General features: G+C 36.1%; 1 protein-coding gene across 7 annotated transcripts in view; it reads left to right on the forward strand.

Moving 5' to 3' along the window:
- The window catches only part of DMXL2 (Dmx like 2), a 147321-nt gene that overhangs the window by 15475 nt on the left and 107599 nt on the right, over positions 1-24247 (forward strand). For all 7 annotated transcript variants that reach the window (XM_036116616.2, XM_036116615.2, XM_036116619.2 and 4 more), the window contains exons 2-4: positions 17690-17815; positions 20971-21042; positions 23643-23721. In XM_036116616.2, coding sequence (XP_035972509.1) covers positions 17690-17815; positions 20971-21042; positions 23643-23721 — 277 coding nt within the window. The remainder of the gene's footprint in view (positions 1-17689; positions 17816-20970; positions 21043-23642; positions 23722-24247) is intronic.

Genomic DNA, 24247 nt, shown 5'->3' on the forward strand with positions numbered 1-24247 from the left:
TCCAGGCCGATTATAGATGTTGATGTGAAATATAGAACAATAAAGATTTTAGAAGACAATATAGAAAATTTATTGGTGTGGAGTTATATAAGTTCTTTATATATTTTGGATATTAACACCTTGTCAGATACATTGTTTGCAAATATTTTCTCCCATTTAGCAGGTTGTCTTTTGTCTTGTTGATGGTTTCCTTTGCTGTGCAAAAGTTTTTTATTTTTATGTGGTCCCAATACTTTGTTTTTGTTTTTGTTTCCCTTGCCTTTGGAGACACATTAAAAAAATGTTGCTAAGGCAAATGTCAAAGAAATTACTGCTTATGTTCTTTTCTAGGCGTTTAATGGTTTCAAGTCTCACATTTAGGTCCTTAATCTATTTTTTCTTAAAGATTTTATTAGTTATTTGAGAGAGAGCATGAGTGGTGGGGGGAGAGGGAGAAGCAGACTCCCCACTGAGCAGGGAGCCTGACGTGGGGCTCAAAACCAGGACCCTGGGATTATGACCTGAGCTGAAGGTAGACACTTAACTGACTGAACCACTCAGGTGCCCCGGTCTTTAATCTATTTTGATTTTTTTTGTTTTTTTTTTTGTAGTATAGTGCAAGAAAGTGGTCCAGTTTCATTTTTCTTCTTCTTCTTTTTTTAAAATAAAGATTTATTTATTAGAGAGAGTTTGGGGAGGGACAGGGGCAGAGGGAGAGGGAGATAGTCTTTTAAGCAGACTCCATGTTGAGCATGGAGCCTGATGCAGAGCTTGATCCCACGATCCTGAGATCATGACCTGAGTTGAAACCAAGAGTCAGATGCTTCACAGACTGTGCCACCCAGATGCTCCCAGTTTCATTCTTTTGCATTTAGCTGTCCCGTTTTCTCAACACCATTTGTTGAAGAGACTGTTTTCCCCATTGTACATTCTTGCCTCCTTTGTCATAGATTAACTGACCATATAATTATGGGTTTATTTCTGGGCTCCCTCTTCTGTTCCATTGATCTATGTGTCTCTTTTTGTGCCAGTACCATATTGTTTTGATTACTACAGCATTATAATATATCTTGAAATCTGGGATTCTGATACTCCAGTTTTCTTCTTTTTCAGGAATGTTTTGGCTATTCTGGGTCTTTTGTGTTCTGTACATGTTTTAGGATTATTTGTTCTAGTTCTGTGAAAAATGTTGTTGGTATTTTGATAGGGAGTGCATCGAATCTGTAGATTGCTTTGGGTAGAATGGACATTTTAACAATATTAATTCTTCCAATCCATGAGAATGGAGTATCTTTCTATTTGTGTCATCTCCAATTCTTTCAACAGTGTTTTATAGTTTTCAGAGTACAGGTCTTTCATCTTGGGTAAGTTTATTCCTAGGTATTTTATTGTCTTTTGTACAGTTGTAAATGGGATTGTTTTCTTATTTTCTCTTTCTACTACTTTGTTATTAGTGTATAGAAACAGAATTGATTTCTGGGTATTTTGTATTCTGTAACTTCACTGAGTTTATCTACTATTTCTAGTAGTTTTTTGGTGGAGTCTTTAGGGTTTGTTATGTAAGGTATCATGTCATCTGCAAATAGTGACAGTTTAACTTCTTCCTCACCAATATGGTTACTTTTTATTTCTTTTTCTTGTCTGATTGCTGTGGCCAGAGCTTTCGTACTGGTTGGATAAAAGTGGCAAGAGTAGACACCCTTGTCTTGTTTCTGATCTTAGAGGAAAAACTCTCAGTTTTTTTTTTTTTTTACCATTGAGTATGTTGTTAGCTGTGAGTTTTTCATATATACACTTAACACCAAAGAAAATTCTGATTAAAAAATGGGCAAAGGACCTGAATAGACATTTTTCCAAAGAACAATACATATGGGCAACAAACATATGAAAAATGATCAGCATCACTAATCATCAGGGAAACAAATCCAGACCACAATGAGGTATCATCTTATACCTGTCAGAATAGCTAAAATCAAAAAGACAAGAAATAACAAGTGTTGGCAAAGATGTGGAGAAAAATGAACCCTCATGCATTTTTGGTAGGAATGTAAATTGGTACTGTCATTGTGGAAAACAGTATGGAGGTTCCTCAGAAAGTTGAAAATAGAGCTACCCTACGACCTGGCAATTGCACTGCTGGATATTTACCCCAAAGATACAAAGGTAGTGATCCGAAGTGGCACCTGCACCCCAATGTTTACAGCAGCAATGTCCACAATAGCCAAACTATGGAAAGAGCCCATATGTCCCTCAACAGATGAATGGATAAAGACGTAGTGTGTATATTATAATATACATACATATATACACATACAATGGAATATTATGCAGCCATAAAAAATGAAATCTTGCCATTTGTAATGACGTGGATGGAACTAGAGGGTATTATGCTTAGTGAAATAAGTCAATCAGAGAAAGGTAATTATATGATCTCACTCATATGTAGAATTTAAGAAACAAAACAGAAGATCACAGGGGAAGAGAGGAAAAAATAAAACAAGACAAAACCAGAGAGGGAGACAAACCGTAAGAGACTCTCAATCATAGGAAACAAACTGAGGGTTGCTGGAGGAGAGGGGGTGAAGGGATGGGGTAACTGGGTGATGGACATTAAGGAGGGCATATGATGTAATGAGCACTGGGTATTATATAAGACTGTGAATCACAGACCTGTACCTCTGAAACCAATAATATATGTTAATTAATTGAGTTTAAATAAAAAAATGTTTAAAAACAAACTTAAAAACAGAATTACCATATGATCTAGTAATTCTGCTACTAGGTATTTACCCAAAGAAAACGAGAACACTAATTTGGAAAGATATATGGACTTGTATGTTTACTGCAGCATTATTTAGAATTGCTAAGATATGGAAGCAACTCAAGTGTCCATTAATAGATGAATAGATAAAGAAGATGTGATAATACACAATAGAGTATTACTCAGCCGTAAAAAAGAATGAGATCTTGCCATCTGTGACAACACGAATGGGCCTACAGGGTGTTATGCTAAGTTATAGAGAAAGCCAAGTACTATATGACTTATATATGGAATCTAAAAAACGAATTAACAAATAAAAAGCAGAATCAGACATATAAATACAGAGAACAAACTGATGGCTGTCAGAGGGGTGGACAGAGATGGGCAAAATGGGTGAAGGGGAATGGGAGATACAGGCTTCCAGTTACAGAATGAATAAGTCATATAAAATAAATATAAATAAAAGGTATGCCATAGGGAATACAGTCACTTGTATTGTGATTGTGTTGTATGATGACAGATCATAGCTACACTTGTGATAAGCATAGTTTAACACAGAGTTGTTGAATCACTGTATTGTATACCTGAAACTAATGTAATGTGTGTCAACTATAGTGAAATTAAAAAACCAAATAAAATTTCATTAATGACTTTTAGGTTGCCAAAGGTTTCTTTTTTTTTTTTTTAAAAAGTATTTTATTTATTTATTTGACAGAGAGAGAGAACAAGCAGGGGGAGCAGAGAAAGAGAGGGAGAAGCAGGCTTTCCACTGTGCAGGGAGCCCGGTGCAGGGCCTGATCCCAGAACCCTGGGATCATGATCTGAGCTGAAGGCAGACATTTAACTGACTGAGCCACCCAAGTGCCCCGCAAAAGGTTTCTTAAAACACCAAATATACCACAATTGCAGATAAATAAATGTATTTTGGGTGATGTGAGCCAGATTTCCCATTATTGAAGAGGGAGTTATAAATTTGGAAAGTAGGAAATCTAGAATGAATCCTGTGGTGGAAATAATCAGATTAGGGATGTTAATGTGACCTTATATATATGTGCATAAATCCATGTATGTATATATTTTATGTTTATAGTATCATGTGCATATGTGTGTATATTTATATACATTTAGAGAGCAATGATGTATACGTATAGAGATACATAGATACGGTGGGGATGTATGTGTGTCCTGGGTGTAATTCCTTCTAAGCTTTTCAGTGGAGAGTTGAAAATGAGTGTTAGTGTCTATATACACACATGCGTGTGCACACACACACATCTGTTTCCTAGTCTCTTGGCTGAGAGGGCCTAGAAGCAGTGATACCCCAGTAGCAGTAAACACAATTGGCATCTAGATCTTGGTTATAAATACCATTCTCCACTAAAAGGAAACAACATTCCTTGGAGAAATAGCAAATTCTAGGCCGAGGCAGGGAAATCACAAGATGAGCCTAGAATGTCTTATGCCAGAAAGTAAGGAATTGTTCAAAGGAGATGACAACATGGAAGCTAGCTTGAAGAGTTCCTATTAGCCAAATCTGGGAAAATTTGAGCATATAAATAACTGATAGTAAAGGTTCTAACCCTTTGAATGAGATAAGAATCCATGACCCTTACTAATGTAAAAAAAGTACAGAAATAAGGGAAACTCTTCCTTACAGAGGAAAGCCAACTAATAAATGATGAAATGACAGAATTAGATGATTGCCATATGACAACTATCATAGTAGTATCAGGCAAGAATTGTCCAGTAGATACTAAAAGTAGTGGGTAAAAGTTTGATAAGTAACAAGATATTTACATAGCCTCAAAATATTTTTCCACAAGATACTTAGTAATTATGAAGGAAAAAAATAATTTTATAGAGGAGAAACCTGGCAGACACCACCCTTTATCAACCGGTCAAAGTTCACATCACCAGAAATGGGGTAAAATGACAATTGTGCCTCTTGATGAAATGCCATAAGAACACCACCACATTTCTGTGATACTCCTGCTCAAAATGCATAACCTGAATCTAATCATGAGGAAACATCAGACAAACCCAACTTTTGAGACATTCTACAACATCTTTTCTAGAAAGCGTTAAATTTACTTGGCCCAGATCCATCAAAGGAATCACTCACTATCTGTGGCAGCTGTAGCCTTATGAAATGTATTTCTTAAATAATAGGACTTGAAAGTTGAAATTACTCCTTGATCCATGGGCTGCAGAATGGCTGTTGTGTGAGCCGGCGTGAAAGTAACAGTAATCTCCTTGTATGTCTCCATCAGAGCTCTTGGATGACCAGGTGCACTGACAATGAGCAGTCATATTTTGAAAGGAATCTTTTTCTGAGCAGTAAGACTCAACAGTGGGCTTAATCAGTGAACCATGTTGTAAACAGATGTGCTATCATCTACACTGTGTTGGTCCACTGATAGAGCACCAGCAGAGTAGACTGAGCATCATTTTTTAAGGGCCCTGGGATTTTCAGAATGGTAAGTGAGCACTGGCTTCACCTGAAGTCACCAGCTGCATTAGCCCCTAACAAGAGAGTCAGCCTGTCCTCTGAAGCCTTGAAGCCAGGCATTGACTTCTCTCTAACAATGAAAGTCCTAAACAGCATCTTCTTCCAACATAAGGCTCTTTCATCTACTTTGAAAATCTGTTGTTTAATGTAGCCATCTTCATTAATTATCTTAGCCAGGTCTTCTGGATAACTTGCTGCTGCTTCCACATCAGCACGTGCTCCTTCATATGTCATGGAGGTGGCTTCTTTCCTTAAACTTCATGACCCAGCCTCTATGAGCTCCACACTTACCTCCTGGAGCTTTCTGACCTCTCTCAGACTTCATAGAATTAAAGACAGGGCTTTGCCCTGGATTAGGCTTTGGCTCAAGGGAATGTTTTGGCTTCTTTGATCTTCTATCCAGACCACTAAAACTTTCTCCATAACAGCAATAAGGCTGTTTCACTTCCTTATCATTCATGTGTTCACTAGAGTAGCATTTACAATTTCCTTCAAGAACTTTCCTTTGCATTTACAACTTGCCTAGCTGTTTGACACAAGAGTCCTACCTTTTGGCCTATCTTAGCTCTAGACATGCCTTCCTCACTAAGTTTAATCATTTCTAGCTTTTGATTTAAAGTGAGAGATGTGCAACTCCTTCTTTCATTTGAACACTCGGAGGTCATCATAGGGTTATTCATTGGCCTAATTGTAATACTGTGTCTCAGGGAACAGGGAGGCCCAAGGAGAGGGAGACAGGTGGGGGAATGGCTGCTCAATGGAGCAGTCAGAACACATACAACATTTATTAAGTTTGCTGTCTTATATGGGCATGGTTTATGGTACTCCAAAACAATTACAATAATATTAAAGATCACTGATCACAGGTCACCATACCAAATATAAGAATAATGAAAAGGTTTGAAATATTGTGAGAATTGCCAAATGTGACAGCCATTAAGTGAGCACATGCTCTTGGAAAAATGGCCTCATAGATGTGCTTGATGTAGGGCTGCCACAAAGCTTCAGTTTGTAAAAAAAGCAGTTTCTGTGAAGTACAGTAAAGCAAAGCACAGTTAAAGGAGTATGCCTGACATATTCTAGGTCCTAAAGGATCGTGGGTGACTGCTTTAGTAACTGTATCTCTTTTATACATCCTGTTTTGCTAGCTTTCCAAACTAGCATCCTCACTGCATTCTCTACTCTAATTCCCTAATCTAATCATAGCCAATTCCACATTTTCTTTGAAGCCCTGCTCTGCGTATTCCTAATCTATGTACCAGTTTTGGTTCTAGTCAAGGCAAGGGACAGATGAACTGAAGTAAAAGCAAGGTTTATGTCAATGAACCATCAAGGAGGGGCAACTGGGCTTCAGGGTGATTGGGACTAAAAAGCTGGTAGAATCAAGACTGCCTTCTCTTAGGAGCTTTATATACTTGTTTTTTCATGAGTTCTTTGTTTTTGGATATCTGATCCATTCACTTCTTAAACCGGTGGTTTCAGTTTCAAATTGCTGATTTACTCCTAACATTTATAACATTTATGACTTTTCAGCTTAACTTCTCATGCTAACTCTGGGTGTTTTGGTTTAAATCTTCAGAGTAGACTTTGCTTGGCCTAGGCCATCTCTTTGAAGTGGCTGATAGCCACTGTTCATTACTCTGGACCATCCTCACATCCTGTCAGCTGTGAGTAAGGGAAGGAGTTACAACATAAAGACCATTTAGCTGGGCCTCTATGCAGAATAGTGCACACTGGATTATTTAATCTTTTCATCAGGACTTTTTGATGCAAATTTGTGCACAGAATTTCAGCTTAAAAGTTGAAAGGAGGGGTCTCAGAAGTGATTTAGTCACCATCTTTCATTTGACTGATGAAGGAAATGTCTATAGAGATTGTTACAGTCAGTATTAGCACCTCTGGATTCTCAGGAATATATTCTTTCCACCATATTGACAGTATTGAGAGTTTAATTATAATTTAATAGTTTAATCATATCATTTGGGAAATATTTTTTGGAACACCGTCAGGACCATCTCCCTCAAAATATCAGTATTTAGGTTAAATGAATGTCTGGAAATTTGCAGTAGTTACAAAACAAGTGGAAGTTGTCAAATATTACATATTAATATTGGTACATATTACTTAATGTACTATAAACTTTAAAATTCTTTTTTTTCCCCAGTGCAGAAAAGCAGTTTTATTAAAGCACGGGGACAGAACCCATGGGCAGAAAGAGCTGCTGACTTTAAAATTCTTTAATGTAAAATGTATTAACCAATTAAGGAACAAAATATTGAGTCACTTATTTTCTGTATTTCTCATAATTTAACGTCAAAAAATTATCCTATTTCTTTAAAAGTAGCCATTTAAAAAAGTAGTCTTTTACTTCATTATTCTTTATGAAGCAAATTGCTATATATTCCAAGCTTTAGAAAACAAATCTGAAGCTGAAAGGTGGCTCCAGGTTTTTATACATGTTGGCCAGTCCGTGAGACTTACTTTTGCCAATACTGCTGTGATTTCCTTTGGAAACTTTTGGTAAGTCATACTTTGAATGGTTTATTCTTAGCACTGACATATTTAGAAGAGATGATTTTTGATTTCTACTTCCAGACCTACTTTTTAGTGAAAATGCGTGCAAGCTGGAGATAGAGCTGATTTTGTAATAGTTAATTAGAGCAAAGTAATTAATTATTGCATATTTCTCTTTACAAGGTCTCATTTGCTTTTCAGATTATTTACTAGCATCAGTAAATTTTAAAAAACCAATGTTTTCTTTATTTAGGGTTATAGAAATAGGCTTAGTTTGTACTACAGGTAGGTTTGTTTCTCGTTAGCTTCATATTTAGAAGTTTGTTATATAGCTCCATCTATTTTGTCAGTAAATTGTCAAAATTGGCTACCTTCTGACTAATACTTAAGATCGTTCTTTTTTCAATTTAAAGTTTTAATTAAAGAAGATTTTACTTTCAGATCTGTTGCTGCTTTGGAGTTAGGAAGAAATTAAAACAAGAATTATTTTGTCTCTTATTTAATCACAAGCACTTGTAATATTTCTTTTTTTTCACTCTTAATATTTAATTTCTTAAATTTTCTTCTATTTTTTCAGCCATGGGTTTTTGTTTTTTATATATTATTAAGTTTTATGTTTCATTTAGTATACCTACTACTTGCAGCTTGCCTTTTTTTTTACTACTATAAGTAGTCTGTTAATTTTGCATTTCCTGATGTGAGTTGTTTCTAAAAGGAACAATAAATCCCCTTTGGTTACCACACATGTAGTAATACTATTTCTGACCTGTCTCTTGACCTAGGGTAATTTTTTTGCTCTAAGCTTTTTGCATACTATTTAGTTTCCTTCTCATTTATTTATTCTGCTCAGTCAGCATTCTTTTTTTTTTTTTTTTTTCTTCTCATTCAGCATTCTTGAGTGGACTTTAGGCTGTTAGGATGATTGAATCATATTAGGAAAGTCTTTTCCTAGTCATGTGGAAAAGAGAGCTGTTTGTTCAAATACTCCCCTCTCCCCTTTTCTAACTGTAGTATGGACTTCTGTTGGCAGAGGATTACCTCTTTTGGGGGATAGTGGTGGGCAGTAGCTGATAATGGTTAAGGCTTTGATTTTAGGTATAGAAGCCTGTAGAAAAACAAATGAGGCTCATCAAATATATTGCTGATAAGTACTGTTATTTTGTAGACTTTAATTTCATTTTGAAAAATCTCAGTAAGTTTGTATATTTTTTATATGTAAATGTATAGTTTCCTGGTAATCCATAAATTGGGCTTTTAAAATAGTCCATGGCCTATTGTGATCTATTTATAAAACTTTGCAAATTGGAATTGTGTATTATATAAATACACTATTTCAATGAAAAAATAATGATTTGTCCTTTGCCTAATATATTTTTAGTTCAGGCATTTCATTTTTTTTTTTTAACTTATTAGCCATATATGACAAAGGGTGAGTTTCCTTTATCTATAAAGAGCTCTTATAAATCATTCAGAGCAAAATACTAAAGACTCAGTTAAAAAATGGACCAATATACTCAAGAATTTAAAAATAGAGCTACCCTATGACCCACTAATTGCAGTACTAGGTATTTACCCCAAAGATGCAAATGTAGTGATCTGAAGGGGCACCAGCACCCCAATGTTTATAGCAGCAATGTCCATAATAGCAAGCTGTGGAAAGGGCCCAGATATCCATTGACAGATAAATTGATAAAGAAGATGTGGTATAGGGCGCCTGGGTGGCTCAGTTGGTTAAGCGACTGCCTTAGGCTCAGGTCATGATCCCGGAGTCCTGGGATCGAGTCCCACATCGGGCTCCCGGCTCAGTGGGGAGCCTGCTTCTCCCTCTGACCCTCTCCCCTCTCATGCTGTTTCTCTCACTCTCTCTCTCTCTCTCTCAAGTAAATAAATAAATAAAATCTTTAAAAAAAAAAAAAAGATGTGGAATACACACACAAACACACGAAGATGTGTATATATATATATATACATCATGCATGTATATGGTGTGTATGTGTATATATATGTGTGTGTGTGTCAAATGGAATGTGTGTATACACACACACACAAGATGTGGTATACACACACACAATGGAATATTGTTCAGCCATCAAAAGAAGGATGAAATCTTACCATTTACATTGATGTGGATGAACTGGAGGGTATTATGCTGAGTGAAATAAGTCAATCAGAGAAAGACAATTATATATGGTTTCACTCATGTGAAATATAAGAAACAGCACAGAGGATCATAGGGGAAGGGAGGGAAAACTTAATGGGAAGAAATCAGAGACAGAGACAAATCACAGGAGACTCAACTATAGAAAACAAACTGAGGGTTGCTGGAGGGAAGATGGGTGGGGGATCGGGTAACGGGTGATGGGCATTAAGGAGGGCATGTGATTTGATGAGCACTTGGTGTTATATGCAACTGATGAATAACTGAATTTACATCTGAAACTAATGATGTACTATATGTTGGCTAATTGAATTTAAGTTTAAAAAATGGACCAATAACAGGAATAGTCAGTTTTCAGAGAATGAAATATAAGTGGTTGATAAATATATGAAAAGATGCTTAACTTTCTTCCTAATAAAAATACAAATAAAACAACAGGGAGATGGCAGGTTTTGTTGTATTGGAAAGATAAAAACATTTGATAATTATCAGAGTTAGGAAGTGGAGAAACAGGTACTTTTCTACATATGGGGAATATAATCTTTTTGGAGGGCAATTTGGAGTAGTTACTGATTTTAATCACCCAGCAAATTATGTCTTAGAATTTATCCTTTGGGTATACTCGCACACATATGTGTAATATCATAAATCGGTGTTCACTGAAAGTGAAAGATAGTGAAAGACTGGAGACAACCTAGATTAATTATGACAAAGCCACAAATGGAAGATTCTGCAACTATTAAAAAGAATGAGATCATTCTGTGCTACTAAGGAAAGTTCAAGATAAATTGTTAAGTGGAAAACAAGTTGCAGAATTGTGTATAGTATAATCCCTTTATGTAAAAAAAGTGTTTATACATAGCTACACTTAATGTTCACTAAACATTTCAGGAAGGGCTCATAGGTAACTGTGAAATGATTGCTCCTTGGGAATGAGGAGGAGTGGTCAAGGGTAAGGTGAACTAATTTTCCTATTTGGTTTTTAAATTAGCAGATGTTGCTTTTTCTGTAAGAAAATAAAATCTTGTTGAAAATATTAAAATTAAACATTTAAAATGGTTTATTTAACTTGTAGGTGGCTTTTATGGATAACTGATATATGAAAATTCTGGCTTAATAAGGGACCCATTCAAAAAGGAAATCTGTTTGTTTTAGAAGTTAATTTTTTTAAAGTAATCTTTAAGAGCAACATGGGGCTTGAACTCATGACCCCAAGATCAAGAGTCATACGTTCCACTGACTGAGCCAGCCAGGCACCCCTAGAAGTTAATTTTTAATTCTGAGGAGCATAAGCAGTTAGGTGTTTAATTACATGACTAAAATGAAGAGGGAAAGGATGTTTTCTTGGGAAATTTTTGTTAACCTGTGCTTCATTTTCTTTTTTTTAAAGATTTTATTTATTTATTTGAGAGAGAGAGACAGAGCATGAGCTGGGGGAGAAGGAGTGGGAGAAGCAGGCTCCCTGCTGAGCAGGGAGTCTGATGTGGGGCTCGATCCCAGGACTCTGAGATCACGACCTGAGCCGAAGGCAGACGCTTAACCGACTGAGTCACCCAGGCGCCCCTGTGCTTCATTTTCTTGATTGTAAGATTTTTCATAGGTCAAGACTGGCCTCTTAAGACTCTTTCTGTAGATAACTTGGTACAACCAAGTGACCATCAAAGCCAGACAACCCTGTCTTCTTTAGATTTTTGTTTGTTATAGAGCAAAGATGCCAGCAGCAATGAAGAATTTAAATGAATTTATGTAATTAATCAACCAATAAGAAGAACAGAAATTTGAACAATAGAAAACAAAGTGAAAGGTGATGGTCATTAGCGAAGTGGGTAAAACAGTGTAAAGAGACCTTAATTTTCCTCCCAGCCATGTATTTACCTTGCTACTTAAGACTTTGATTAAATCCTATGAACTTCAATTTCCTCATATTAAAGTGGGATTAATAGCTAACTTCTAGGATTACTGCAGTCTTGAAAAAGAGACTAGGAATGTAGAATGCATAGTATAATATCTGTTACCCAGTAGGCTTTCAATAAATGGTACCTCTTAAAATTCTTGTTAATTATTATTTTTTTTAACTCTTAATAACATGTGCCCTCATTTATAGAAGGGCGAATATACATGAGTCAAAATTCACTCTCAGGGAGAGGTGGGAATTTAACAGTAACACTCTCGGTAGAGTATTCTTGGTAAGACCACAACACCTTGTTAAATTAGATAAACCTCTCAACATGCCTAATACCTCTTTTTTTTTTTAATGTTTTATTTATTTATTCATGAGAGTCAGAGAGACAGAGAGAGAGAGGCAGAGGCAGAGGGAGAAGCGATGCGGGACTCGATCCCAGGACCCTGGGATCATGACCTGAGCTGAAGGCAGACGCTTAACCATCTGAGCCACCCAGGTGCCCGTGCTTAATACCTCTTAATTCACCATGCTTTTCTTCTTCTTTTAAATTTAGATATGTGTTAACTGTTGTCAGTGACCCCAAACTTTGACCCTGTAACCACCAGGATGTTAAAGCATCCAAGTATTTCACAGAAAATGCCAGTGTAATTCATCTATTTGTATTTTATATTCTCCTAGGAGAAGTCATGTTTGTGTAGGATTTTTTTTTAAAAAAGTATTTCTTTACACTTTATCTAAGACTTAAAGGAAATCTGAAAAATTAGAACAGTTTGTGGGATATAAGTATTAGTTTGCTTTTCTGAAAATAATGTAGTTAAGGCAATTATAGATAAAACTGAAGTTAGGACAATGATTGTGTTATGTCTATTGAGATACACACAATCACAAAGACATTAAACCCTCTGGAGAAGGCAGCAATATCTTTATTATGATAATGATAGTATTTTAATTCAGAGTATTTTATGACTTTAGAAGATGATATTTAATTTTTTTCCTCAAGTGAAATTTTGATAAGGTAAAAGAAGAGGGTGACTTTGTTTTTCAGGCTCAACTAATTGGCAAGGCTCCTCCAATGAAATTTTGGATATCACAACTAAAAAACAGAAAAGAATCTTGGTAATACCAAATACTCAAGTTTTTAGCTTCCATAGAATTATTGTGGGGTAGATAATATGACACACCATGCACTTTGTCTAAGGAAGAAGAGATTCTTTTAGACAAACTAATGAGATCTGTGAATTCAGGAAAATAGGCACATTCACATGACTTTAAATGTAATTTCCAGGAGTTCAGAGACCTTCTGAGACCATCTATGATTTCCACCCATTAGACTCCAGGTTGAAAACTCTTAGTTTCAATGCTCAAAGCACAGACTGTTTTTCTCTTTCCTAAAAGGATGGATTTATTGTCCAAAACTAAGGTTAAAACAGGTGAAGATTAATATATTTGAAGCATGTCTTTGACATGAGGGCCTGTGCTACAGAATAATCTCTTGTTATGACTTATTGTCAGCTGGTTATTCTTTATCATAAGGACAGTTCAGTCCTTCCATAAAAGAAATCCTCCCACATGAATGGATGGAAAGTGTGTTTTTCCAAGATGCTTTCTCTTTTCATAGGCCTTATCGATGTGTTGGGGCCAAACCATATCCTTGACTTTGAGATGAAATATTTTATAGGTCAGTACCGTTGGAAGTGCAGGACGCTGGTATGCGGTGCTTTGGCATGGGAGTGGTTCTGCCAAGAGCCCAAGGGAAGAAGAACCTGGTTAAGGGATTCCATTTCCTGCAGAAAAGGCTTGCTGCCCCCTTTTCTGCTTTCCGGTAGTGATCCTGTGGCTTATCTCCCACATGTGGAGTAGTTTATACTCTGCTAAATCAATGATACTTCATTTACTTAGTACAAAGGAGCCCACTTCATATTCCCTGGGTTCATTTTGGTATTTGTGTGTAGTCTCAGTGGTACCTTCTTTTCCTCCTGCACTATAAATTCTTCCTCTGGTAAGACTGAATTCTGAAAAAGAAGAATGGAAACAAAATTGCTTTTGACCTAAAATTGAGAGACTGGGAATCTCTTGAATAATTACAGCTTTTGTATAAACCTCTTAGCAGTTGGGTTTTACTGAGTACTTACTCTGTGCTAGGTGCTGTGGTAAATACTTGGGATTACAAAGATGAACATGGGCCTTCTAGCTCTAAGAGTAGAGGTGGGTGAGGTAGTGGGAAAGAGCAGGAGCTTTATTCCTAGCAAATGAACCTTCACTCTATGAACTTGGGCAAACTACTTACCCTTTCTGGGCTTCAGTTTCTCCATCTAGAAAAGGTGGCCTGTGAAGATACAGTGTTCATAAAGACCTAGCTGATGGCCTTATTATAGTAAATATTCAGTAAATGGTGAATTATTAAGGAGGGCTTTGGTAGATTCCCTTCTGGTAGGTCTTTTAAATCCATGATACTGTTAGGCTGGAAAATCAGCCAAAATCTGTCTTTCCTTGTGTAGCTGCTGTTGTAAATTTGGCCAGATTATTAGCAATGAGGTTATGTCATCTGTCTGAACTCCAAGTTCTTTGACTAGGTTTCCAGGTACTGAGACTTCTGGAGGCAGAAATTAGGAAGATTTGGATCATGTATTTGTTATACATATATTTATTGAAGACTGCTTATGCTAGGTGCTGGGAGTGCAGTGGTAAACAGGACGTGGTTGCTTGCTTTGATGGATATTTTAGTGTGGTGGGAACTTGACAGATATTAAACACGTGTTTATATAAATCATTAAAAAATCTTGTGAGCCTTCAGTTATAGAATGCATGTGATCCAATCTTCACTGATTATGAGGCCCCTGTTTTTCCCTGCTTTAGACTCTTTAGATAAAAAGTAATAATAGTCTTCCTCTGTACTTTTGCAAGATATTTGTGTGCAACAGTTTAGGGGATTCTGTTCTAGCCGTGACCATGGATATTGTATAAAATTGTAGGCATTGCCTAGTTGTGGATCCAGGAATCCAGGACCAGACACATTTGTTCCATTTTGATGGGAATTACTAGTTTGATGAGGAATTCGGGACCATGTTAGACTAATGGCCTCTCAGCTTTTAGTAGCTACATAGTGTTGCAGTGTATGGATATTCAGTAATTTATTTAACCTCCCCTACTGATGGGCAGTATGATTATCTTCAGTTTTTGCTGCTGTAAGTAAGTAAATTTTATGCTTATAGGGTAAAAGAAAGACTTGTTTGATCTAAGGGTATATTGTATTTAAAATTTTGGTAGATATTGTCAAATTCTTTTATCCATGAAGATTGTGATTTAATAAGTCTGGGGTGGGACTGAGCAATTTGTATGTTTAATAGGTTCCTTAGGTGATTTTGATGCAACCAGGTTTGAGAACTATTGCAGGATCAGAAGAGCGGCAAGATTCCCTACAGCTAAGGAGTATGGTGCATGTCCTTTGGAAAAGATCTGGCAATTATGAATATTTAGGAAAGAGTAAACATCCTTTTTGGTGATTGAGCAGTAAAAGCCTATCTATCTTTAGTAGCAGTTGCTAGGAATGACCCATCTTTAGAGAAGCAGGTATACCTGGAATATTTTAGGTGTCTTTGATGTACAATGTAGGGAAAAATAGCCTAAGAATTTTAAGGACTGGAGTTTGAACATCTTCTGTTTACTAACTATATAATCTTGGGCAAATTAATGAACTTTATTCTTTATACAATGATAATGATAATATCTTCCTTTAATTTGTTGGAAAGATTAAAGGGGGGAGTGATACAACATTTATTGATTACCGTCTGTCTTCTGCTGGTATTTTGTGGATATCTCTGTCTTGGCAGTTTGTCATTTAGTTGTGACTGGTGATTCACTTGGTTATCTTCCCATTACACTCTCTGGAACCACATCTTGTGTCTGTGTATTCCCAGTCCCTAGCACAGGCTTGGGACATCATGCCCCGTTTTTTGTTTGTCTTGTTTTTCTTAAATGAATGATGTGTGCTAAGCACTATGCAAATAGATTTTCTACTTTAATTTTCATAATCGTCCTAAGATGTTAATATTATTTCTTCCATCTTACCACAAGGAAATTCTCAGACAGCTTGAGTAACTTATCACTTAGTATGGCAGAACCCAAATTGAAAATCCTGCATACATGATTTCAAACTAAAGTTTATGCTGTTTTCATCAGTTTACTTTGCTGTGGTAATACTATAAAGCACTTTGGAAATTTTGAAATATTGTTCAAAGGTAGGGTTATTTTTGTCATTTTAATATATTTTTTCTATTGAGGTATAATTGACATATAACATTATGTTAGTTTCAGGTGTACAACATAATGATTTGATATTTGTATACCTTGCAAAATGATCACCACAGTAAGTCCAGTTAACATCTGTCACCATACATAGTTACAGAATTTTTCCTTTTTTTATGATGATTAATAAAATTTTAACAATTAGGGTGATACAAACATTTCTTTTGCCTACACTCATTCAGTTTAGCTTTCTTGAATGCATGGTATAGCAAATCTGCCTTGTCTGAAGAATATAAATAGTTATTTCCTCCCATAAGTGATTTTTTCCATATTTCCCTTGCTTAAAATTCTGTCTTTGTTTTTCTTTTGGTGAACTTCCTCGAATTTATAAATACATGAGTTGAAGATGGTTGATAGCAGTTACAGGGGGATTTTGGCAACGTTGGAAGTTTTAGTAACCACTAGAAGTAGTGTTTGTCATCCTACCTGCTCTTTATCTTCATTTCCCTTTTTCATTAGCAGCCATATGTGGACCTCTTCAGAGGTTATGTCTTCACATGTCAGCCCTGGCTGTTGGATGTCTGTGTTTTGTAGGACAGGACTGTATGGCTTAAAGTTGTAGAGATAGTGGAATAAATTATTTTTAAATTATTTTTTTGGCATATATACATACATGTATATATATGTAGCTTTTAATGGAGCTTTTTCATCTGGGAATTAGATTGTTAGGTTGTTTGGAATATTTAGTCATAAGTTGAGTTCCAGAGAAGAAGGAAAAGTGTCCTCACTCTCTGCCCCTTATGTCTTCATAAAATTCACAAAGTTGCAAAACAGGAATAGCATACATCAAGAAGTGTGGCAATAGAAAGAAACATTTGGTTTTACTCTGAGCAAGGGAATTTTCCAGGAACTTAATTTTGTGTTTCATTTTGCAGACTGTATAGTTGTTAACATTTTATATAAATCAGTTTATTTTAAAATTAAATTAGATTTATTTTAATTAATTTTTTCGTGTGTGAGGCCACTTTGGGTTGTTGTCCTCTCCCTCACACCTCATAAGGTTGAGGGGAAGGGGCAGGCAGGCTGTTACTCACTGTTAGGCAGTTGGTGCATGTAATTCTGCCTTGGGGGTTCATGTCTATTTCACTAGCTCTTTAAGCCATGTGGATTTGTGTTGGAAAACGCGTCAGATTTCTTTCTTGATCTTTCTCAAGCCTGGTTAGAACCTTGGGAACACAATTGCAGCCTTCACGGCCTTATTACCTTCAGATGAAGGTTTTATTCTTTAGGGTTTACTAAGCTGAGCTTTGGAGGGAACCTCTGAACAGAAAGATTTATGACCTGCAGGGACAGAGGCTGTAGTGTTTAAGAACTAGAAGAATCCTTTCTTGTACTAGTTGTTGAAAGATAACGCATGGGGTGTCATCATCCATTTTTTTTTTTAATGTGAATTTTGCTTATTTATTTTTCATGTGACTTTTAATGTCTTATTTGGAAATTGATATCAATATTTTTACATTAACTATTTTTGTAAAATGTGTCAAAGTATTGTGGCAACAAGATCTAAGGTATAATTCACAAGTTTTGTATCTTACATACTGCAAAACTTTTCTCTTTTAGGCGTATGGATCAGGCTGTGATATTGTTATTTTGGCAAGTGACTTTGAATGTGTGCAGATCATTCCTGGTGCTAAGCATGGAAACATCCAAGTCAGCTGTGTGGAGTGTTCTAACCAACATGGAAGAGTAAGGGATTTAATTACCTTATTAACTGTCATCTTTTAATGTATTCTTATTCTTTTATACAAGGGTTGCCTACAATTTCTTACTAATATACCTTGCCTAGATGGTTATTGATAGGAGTGGATAAAGTGATAGGATGTCTACAAATTGTAAGGAGCCATTAAGCTGATAATGTGATAATTATTCTACCCATGTATACAGTCTTTTTTTTTTTTTTAAAGATTTTATTTATTTATTTTGACAGAGAGAGGGAACACAAGCAGGGGGAGTGGGAGAGGGAGAAGCAGGCTTCCTGCTGAGCAGGGAGCCCGATGTGGGACTCTATCCCAGGACCCTGGGATCATGACCGGAGCCGAAGGCAGACGCTTAACGACTGAGCCACCCAGGCGCTCCCTACCCATGTATACAGTCTTGAAAGATCTGTAGGCCTCACAATCCTGTGCATACTGATATTCTACCAGTTGATAATTCTAGCAACAATAGTAGGGAAGTAAACTTTTATCTTCTCTGCATAGCATCCCTTATATTACCCAATTTATAATAGCATCAATTTTTTATCAAGAAATTTAGCAAGTTGTTAGTGTCTAATATAATATTTGTCATATAACAGCTGCTTTGTATTACTTTGTAAAGCTGTTAATGAATGTTTGTTGAGTGAAGAATCTTAAGGTTCATTCATTCAGACTTTCAAACAGAAGGTTTATTTTGAAATAGTTTGCATTTCATCTTATGTACCTCTCCCCCCAAATATACATCAAATGTAATATATATCAAATTTTGGTTATATGGGGCGGGGGCGCCTGGGTGGCTCAGTTGGTTAAGCGGCTGCCTTCGGCTCGGGTCATGATCCTGCGGTCCTGGGATCGAGCCCCGTGTCCGGCTCCCTGCTCAGCGAGCCAGTCCAAGAATTATCTGTGGACTCCAAATGCCTGCTTCTCCCTCTCCCTCTGCCTGCCACTCTGCCTACTTGTGCTCTCTCTCTATCTCTCTGTCAAATAGATAAGTAAAATCTTTAAAAAAATTTTTTTTGGTTATATGTAAAGCAAATATAGCATATTCTCTGTATACTCTAGCAGTTCAGTAAGGCCAGTGTTATGTAGAAAGTTAAATGTCTGTACAATATAAAAGTGAACTTTTCTTGTAATAATTGTAATAATTTAGTCTTAGTGTTCTAGAAATTGTTCTTTACTGAGAAGTAACAAATTTTATCAAGGGTATGTTAAAACAGAATTTTCATGGTGATAAATAGTAACGTTGCAAATTTATGCCAAATAATAAATTAGTATTATACTATTTTTTAGTGTCCCAGCTGCTTGTATCAAGCTTTAGTATTTGTGTAAATGTGGCATGATATGATAGTCTAGTGATATCATTGACCTAGTATTGAAACACTGAATTTCCTGGTGTTTTTTAATACTTATTTCTTGCTTTTCTGATTTTTTTTTACCAGTTTTTCCCCCCCTAAGCATTGCTTATTGTTTAGAAAACACTGAGTGCCAGATTTCTTTCATTAATTTTTCATTACTCATCTCCCTAAGCCAAATAGGGTATCTTTAAACCTGCTTAGAATTGTATGATAGTTGTCAGAGATGAGTTTGAATAAATTATTTATGTGCTGGTGACAATCACAGTAATCTGGGAGCAAAGTTTCTTTTCATATATAAGTCCTTGGTGTTCATAACCATGTTTCCACTTCTCCTTACTTACCGGGTTGAAAATAAAGAAGGCAAAACTGACACCTTTGATTTATTGTCTTCTCTTGCCATCTTCTTTTATTTCCTTTATTTCCAGTCCTTGTAGTGATAACTTTGCATTGATGACTTTATGTCAGGTAACTGTCATCATTCATTCATCAGTTGACATGTTGAATGTGGTCTTTTTTAGCACTTTTTGCCTAAGTGTTTCCCTCAGCTGGGCATTGTAAGTAGCTTCCTCCCTACAGTTGTGGATTAGAAGCTTTTTCTTGGAAAGAGTGTTAGATATTAAGTAACAGTTAAAATCACTTTTTGGTGTGAGAGAGCTCTGAAATGACAGTAGACCTTTTTGGGTGGCCTTAAAAGAACATCCATGTAAATTCGTTTCATAGGTTAACCTTTAGGTCCGGAAGTGTCAGCAGGGATGGTTTTTGGTCTGTTTCCTGTAGTTGATTCCCTCTTGACAAGAGGAGGATGAACTGGGAATTGGCTTTCAAGGAATTATTGTAAAGCAGGTTCTGGTAGCTTCCAGGAACAGGGATTTATGTCCCTTTTTATCAGGTATGTGACCTGGAATAAAGTCCTCCTGGCCCCCAAATCTGTAGCTTCAGTCCACTGTAGATGTCCACGTGAGCTCATTCTCTTCTCCTTGAGTCTGATTTCTTCTCCTTAGTCCATTTTCTCTGTTCCTCCTTCTAGATGGTTTTCCCCATTGGTATTTTTTTGTTTTATAGTATAATTAATGTCATTTTGTTTGATATATTTTGAATACCTGTTTAATACTTTTTTGATGTCTTTTTCTACTTCTCATGGTTTTTATATTATTTTCACTGGATTTTGAAATTTCTGACAGATGTACCATTGAAATGTATCATTGTTAATGAAGTTATTCCTATGTTAAAATCTTTTTTTTTTTTTTAAGAGTTTATTTATTTATTCATGAGAGACAGAGAGAGAGAGAGAGAAGCAGGCTCCCAAGGAGCAGGGAGCCCGATGCGGGACTCGATCCCAGGACCCTGGGATCATGACCTGAGCCGAAGGCAGACGCTCAACTGTCTGAGCCACCCAGGCGCCCTAAAATCTTTTTTTTAAAAAGATTTTATTTATTGATTAGAGGGAGAGAGAGCGCTAGCGTGTGCATGAGTGGGGGGGGAGGGGCAGAGACAAAGGGAGAAGCAGGCTCCCTGCTGAGCAGAGAGCCCGATGTGGGGGCTCAATCCCAGGACCCTGGGACCATGACCTGAGTCGAAGGCAGGCAGACGCTTAACCGACTGAGCCACCCAAGCGCCCCCAGAGAAGAGATTCTTAAGTCCGGTACTTTTTCAGTTATATTTATGGAATGGAATAATCATAAATACTGTATTGGGATTGTATTATGTGTAATTAGCTTATACATTATTGTGAAAAGGATGTTGTCTTTATTTTCTTTCCCTAAATGTTAATGCTTTGTTCATTTCTTTTTAGATTGCAGCTTCATATGGTAATGCTGTTTGTATTTTTGAGCCCTTGGGCATAAATTCTCATAAGAGAAATTGTGTAAGTATTAAATGGTAGTAGAAATTTTTTAGAGTTTTAAGTTTAGAATCCAGTCTATAGCAGTGAAGAGCTCCTTAGGAGCTGGTGCTGAAGGTGGTCTGGAACATCCATGTGAAGTCGGTCTGGTGCTTTATGGTAAGATCTTTTACATCCACTAGGAATATACTTAGACATTTTAGAAGCCTAGTTTTCTACAATATTGCTAATTGAGATTTACCTTGTTAGTTGTGATCTACCTTAGTTGAGTTGAACTACTAGCATTTCTTGTCTAGATTACCGGAGTAGTGTCTGATATGTTTTATGTCCCTTTCCCCCTTCTCTGTTCTCAACAGCAGGTCATGACACACTTCTCTGATTAAAACTCCATATTTCTCATAGACTCAAAGCCAAAAAGCCTTAAAATAGACTGTACCCTTTCTTCCCTCCAGTACCCCCTTACCACCTCTCAGAGCTCAACTCCTACTATTTTTGTCCTCTCTGATGTCACTCCAGCCACACTGGCATTTTTACTGCTCTTTGACCAGTTATTTTCCGTCTTAGGGTCTTTGCATTGTTTTTTCTCTTGTCTGGAATATTTTTCTTTCTCTAGATAGCTTTAGGGCCAGCTCCTGCAGATCCTATAAATCTTTGCTCAATAGTACCTTCTCAATGGGGGTCCACCCATTTTAAAAATTGCCATTTGCTTCTACCACCTTTATTTTAACCCCCAGCCTCCTATTTTTAACCTTTTTCCATAGTGCCTATCTTGTTTATTTGTTATTTACTGTTGAGAGTGTAAGCTCCATGAAAGTATGTATGGAGCTTTGTTTCTTTTGTTCACTGATGCATCTGAAGTACTTAGAACAGGATCTGAAGCATAACAGATGCTTCTAAATTTTTGTTAATGGGGTTAGGAACTTAGGTAGAGTCACTTATCAGCTAAGTGATCTAACATATCACATTGAGAACTAATCAAATTCATTCTGGGTGCTATATTTTATTTTACTTTATATTCAGAAAACCTTATATGGTTAGGATCGTTAACCCTTTTATAAAGTACTATGTTCATTAAGACTCCGTTATCACTCACAAATAGTCAAAACTGCCAGTGTGAAATCTGAATGCCAAGAGTATATATTTACCAGGAATTTTTAAAAAGTGTATTCTTAAATGCATTAAAAAAGTAGATTTGATACATTTCATTCAATCTATGTATTTTATTATTTCTTTTCATATTTCAAAAAAAGTACAAATTAAAATATGATAGTATTAGGAAGTGGATATCAAATTTGAGAATGCTTGAGAGTCACCTATGGTACATATTAAAATTCAGATTCCAGGCCTCATCCTCAAAATTTCGTCTATGGAGTTGGCCTACATATTGCATTGTGAGAAATACTAAAGGAAAGAATATCAGGGATGCCTGTAGTTTAGGGATGATTTGATTATTACTCTAAAATAGATCTTTTGAGAAGTATTTAAAATGCTATTTTGACTTTTGTTTGGTCAGCAGTGGTAGGGTTTAAAAAAACATTATATTTAAAAATTTAAAATTATTTTTGGATAATGAAATTCAGGTTTTGCAGTTATTTTAAAATTCTGCTTCTTGATAGTCATATTATCTTGAATGAAGCATTTAAGTATTCAGAAAATATAAAGAGAGAGGGAATTTTTGTGTATTAAACTATTATTATGTGCCAAGCAATTAATGTATAACTTGCCTAAGGTGACATGGCTTTACATTGCACTATACTTTCACAAAAGGACATTTTATATTTATGTGCTACAAAGAAATATCTAAACTTTTTTTCAGTTACTCTATTTCATGGCACAGGCCTTTGACTTTTATACTTTAAATCTTCTTTCTACCTTTTAGTATGAAAATGGTAAGAAAAAAAGATGGAAATTATTCAAATGAATACAACATACATAATATGGGTTTATGGACTGTATATATTGTATAGTTCAAATTTGCTGACTTTGGGAGATATTTCTAGTTTATTTTAGACATTGAGTCTGTAGGATTATGGTAATTTGCACTTCTTTCTAATGTGCATTCATTTTGTTTTCACGAACATTTATTGAGTGTCTGCGTATGTTCCAGCCATTACAGCACTCAGGACATAAAGCTTATTATGGCATAATTACTTCCATGAAGAGTGGGAGTTTAATAGGAGAGTCAGATGTATGAATGAGTAATACTCCAGTGTGACCACTGTTAGAATGGTAGAATGTAAAGAGTGCTCTGAGTGCTGCCAGGGTGTCAGAAGAGGTCCCTCTGCAGAGGGGATGATGTAGCTGGGTCTTGATGGAAGCATAGCAGTTTGCAGGTGGAGTGAGAGAAACAGCATATCCGAAGTATGAGAATGTGTTTATAGACGTGGAAGGAAGCCTGAGACAATATGCTTTGTTTGGGCATGGCAAGTGGCTTGATATGGTAGAATAAATAATAAGTGGAACTATCAGAAGTTATTTTAGAAACAATATTTTGAAAATAATAGTGAAACATTTACATCTTTGTTTTAGATCATAAGGTCTTAAGTCAAAGAAAATGATAAAATGGTAGTATTTATGGATATTACTTTAAAAACCTGTTTTTCTTTTTTCTTTCTATGTTTCAGCAACTCAAGTGTCAGTGGCTTAAAACTGGGCAGTTTTTTTTGAGCTCTGTGACTTACAATTTAGCCTGGGACCCTCAAGGTATTTAGTGATTATATTTAGAAATTATGAAGAGTAAATATTGGTTTTAAATGTATGATTACAATGTGATATAGTCTCTCATAGTAAGAAAGTGATCAGTAGTGTATTTTCTTTTTGCTAGTGGATGAGTGTGTATTTTTTTTCTTGGCGTACACTGCTTTGTACAGTGCTTAATTTACTATTACTTCTGTGCTTTCCCCCGCGCCCTGCCTTTGAATATCTTATTCCAAGAAACAGTGATGATTTGTTTCCTTAGTTAACATGTGCTGTCCTTTACTGTTATTGTATTTAGTAAGAAATAAAATCAGAAATAGGGCTAAAAAACCCCCCTATCTTGTTTTATTATTTGTGTTTTAGGAAATTACTGTCTTTATTTTTTTTTTTTTTTTAAAGATTTTATTTATTTATTTGAGAGAGAGAGAGAATGAGAGAGAGAGAGCACATGAGAGGGGGGAGGGTCAGAGGGAGGAGCAGACTCCCTGCAGAGCAGGGAGCCCGATGCGGGACTCGATCCCGGGACTCCAGG

This window comes from Halichoerus grypus, chromosome 8 (genome assembly GCF_964656455.1).
Source record: "Halichoerus grypus chromosome 8, mHalGry1.hap1.1, whole genome shotgun sequence".
Lineage (NCBI taxonomy): Eukaryota > Metazoa > Chordata > Mammalia > Carnivora > Phocidae > Halichoerus > Halichoerus grypus.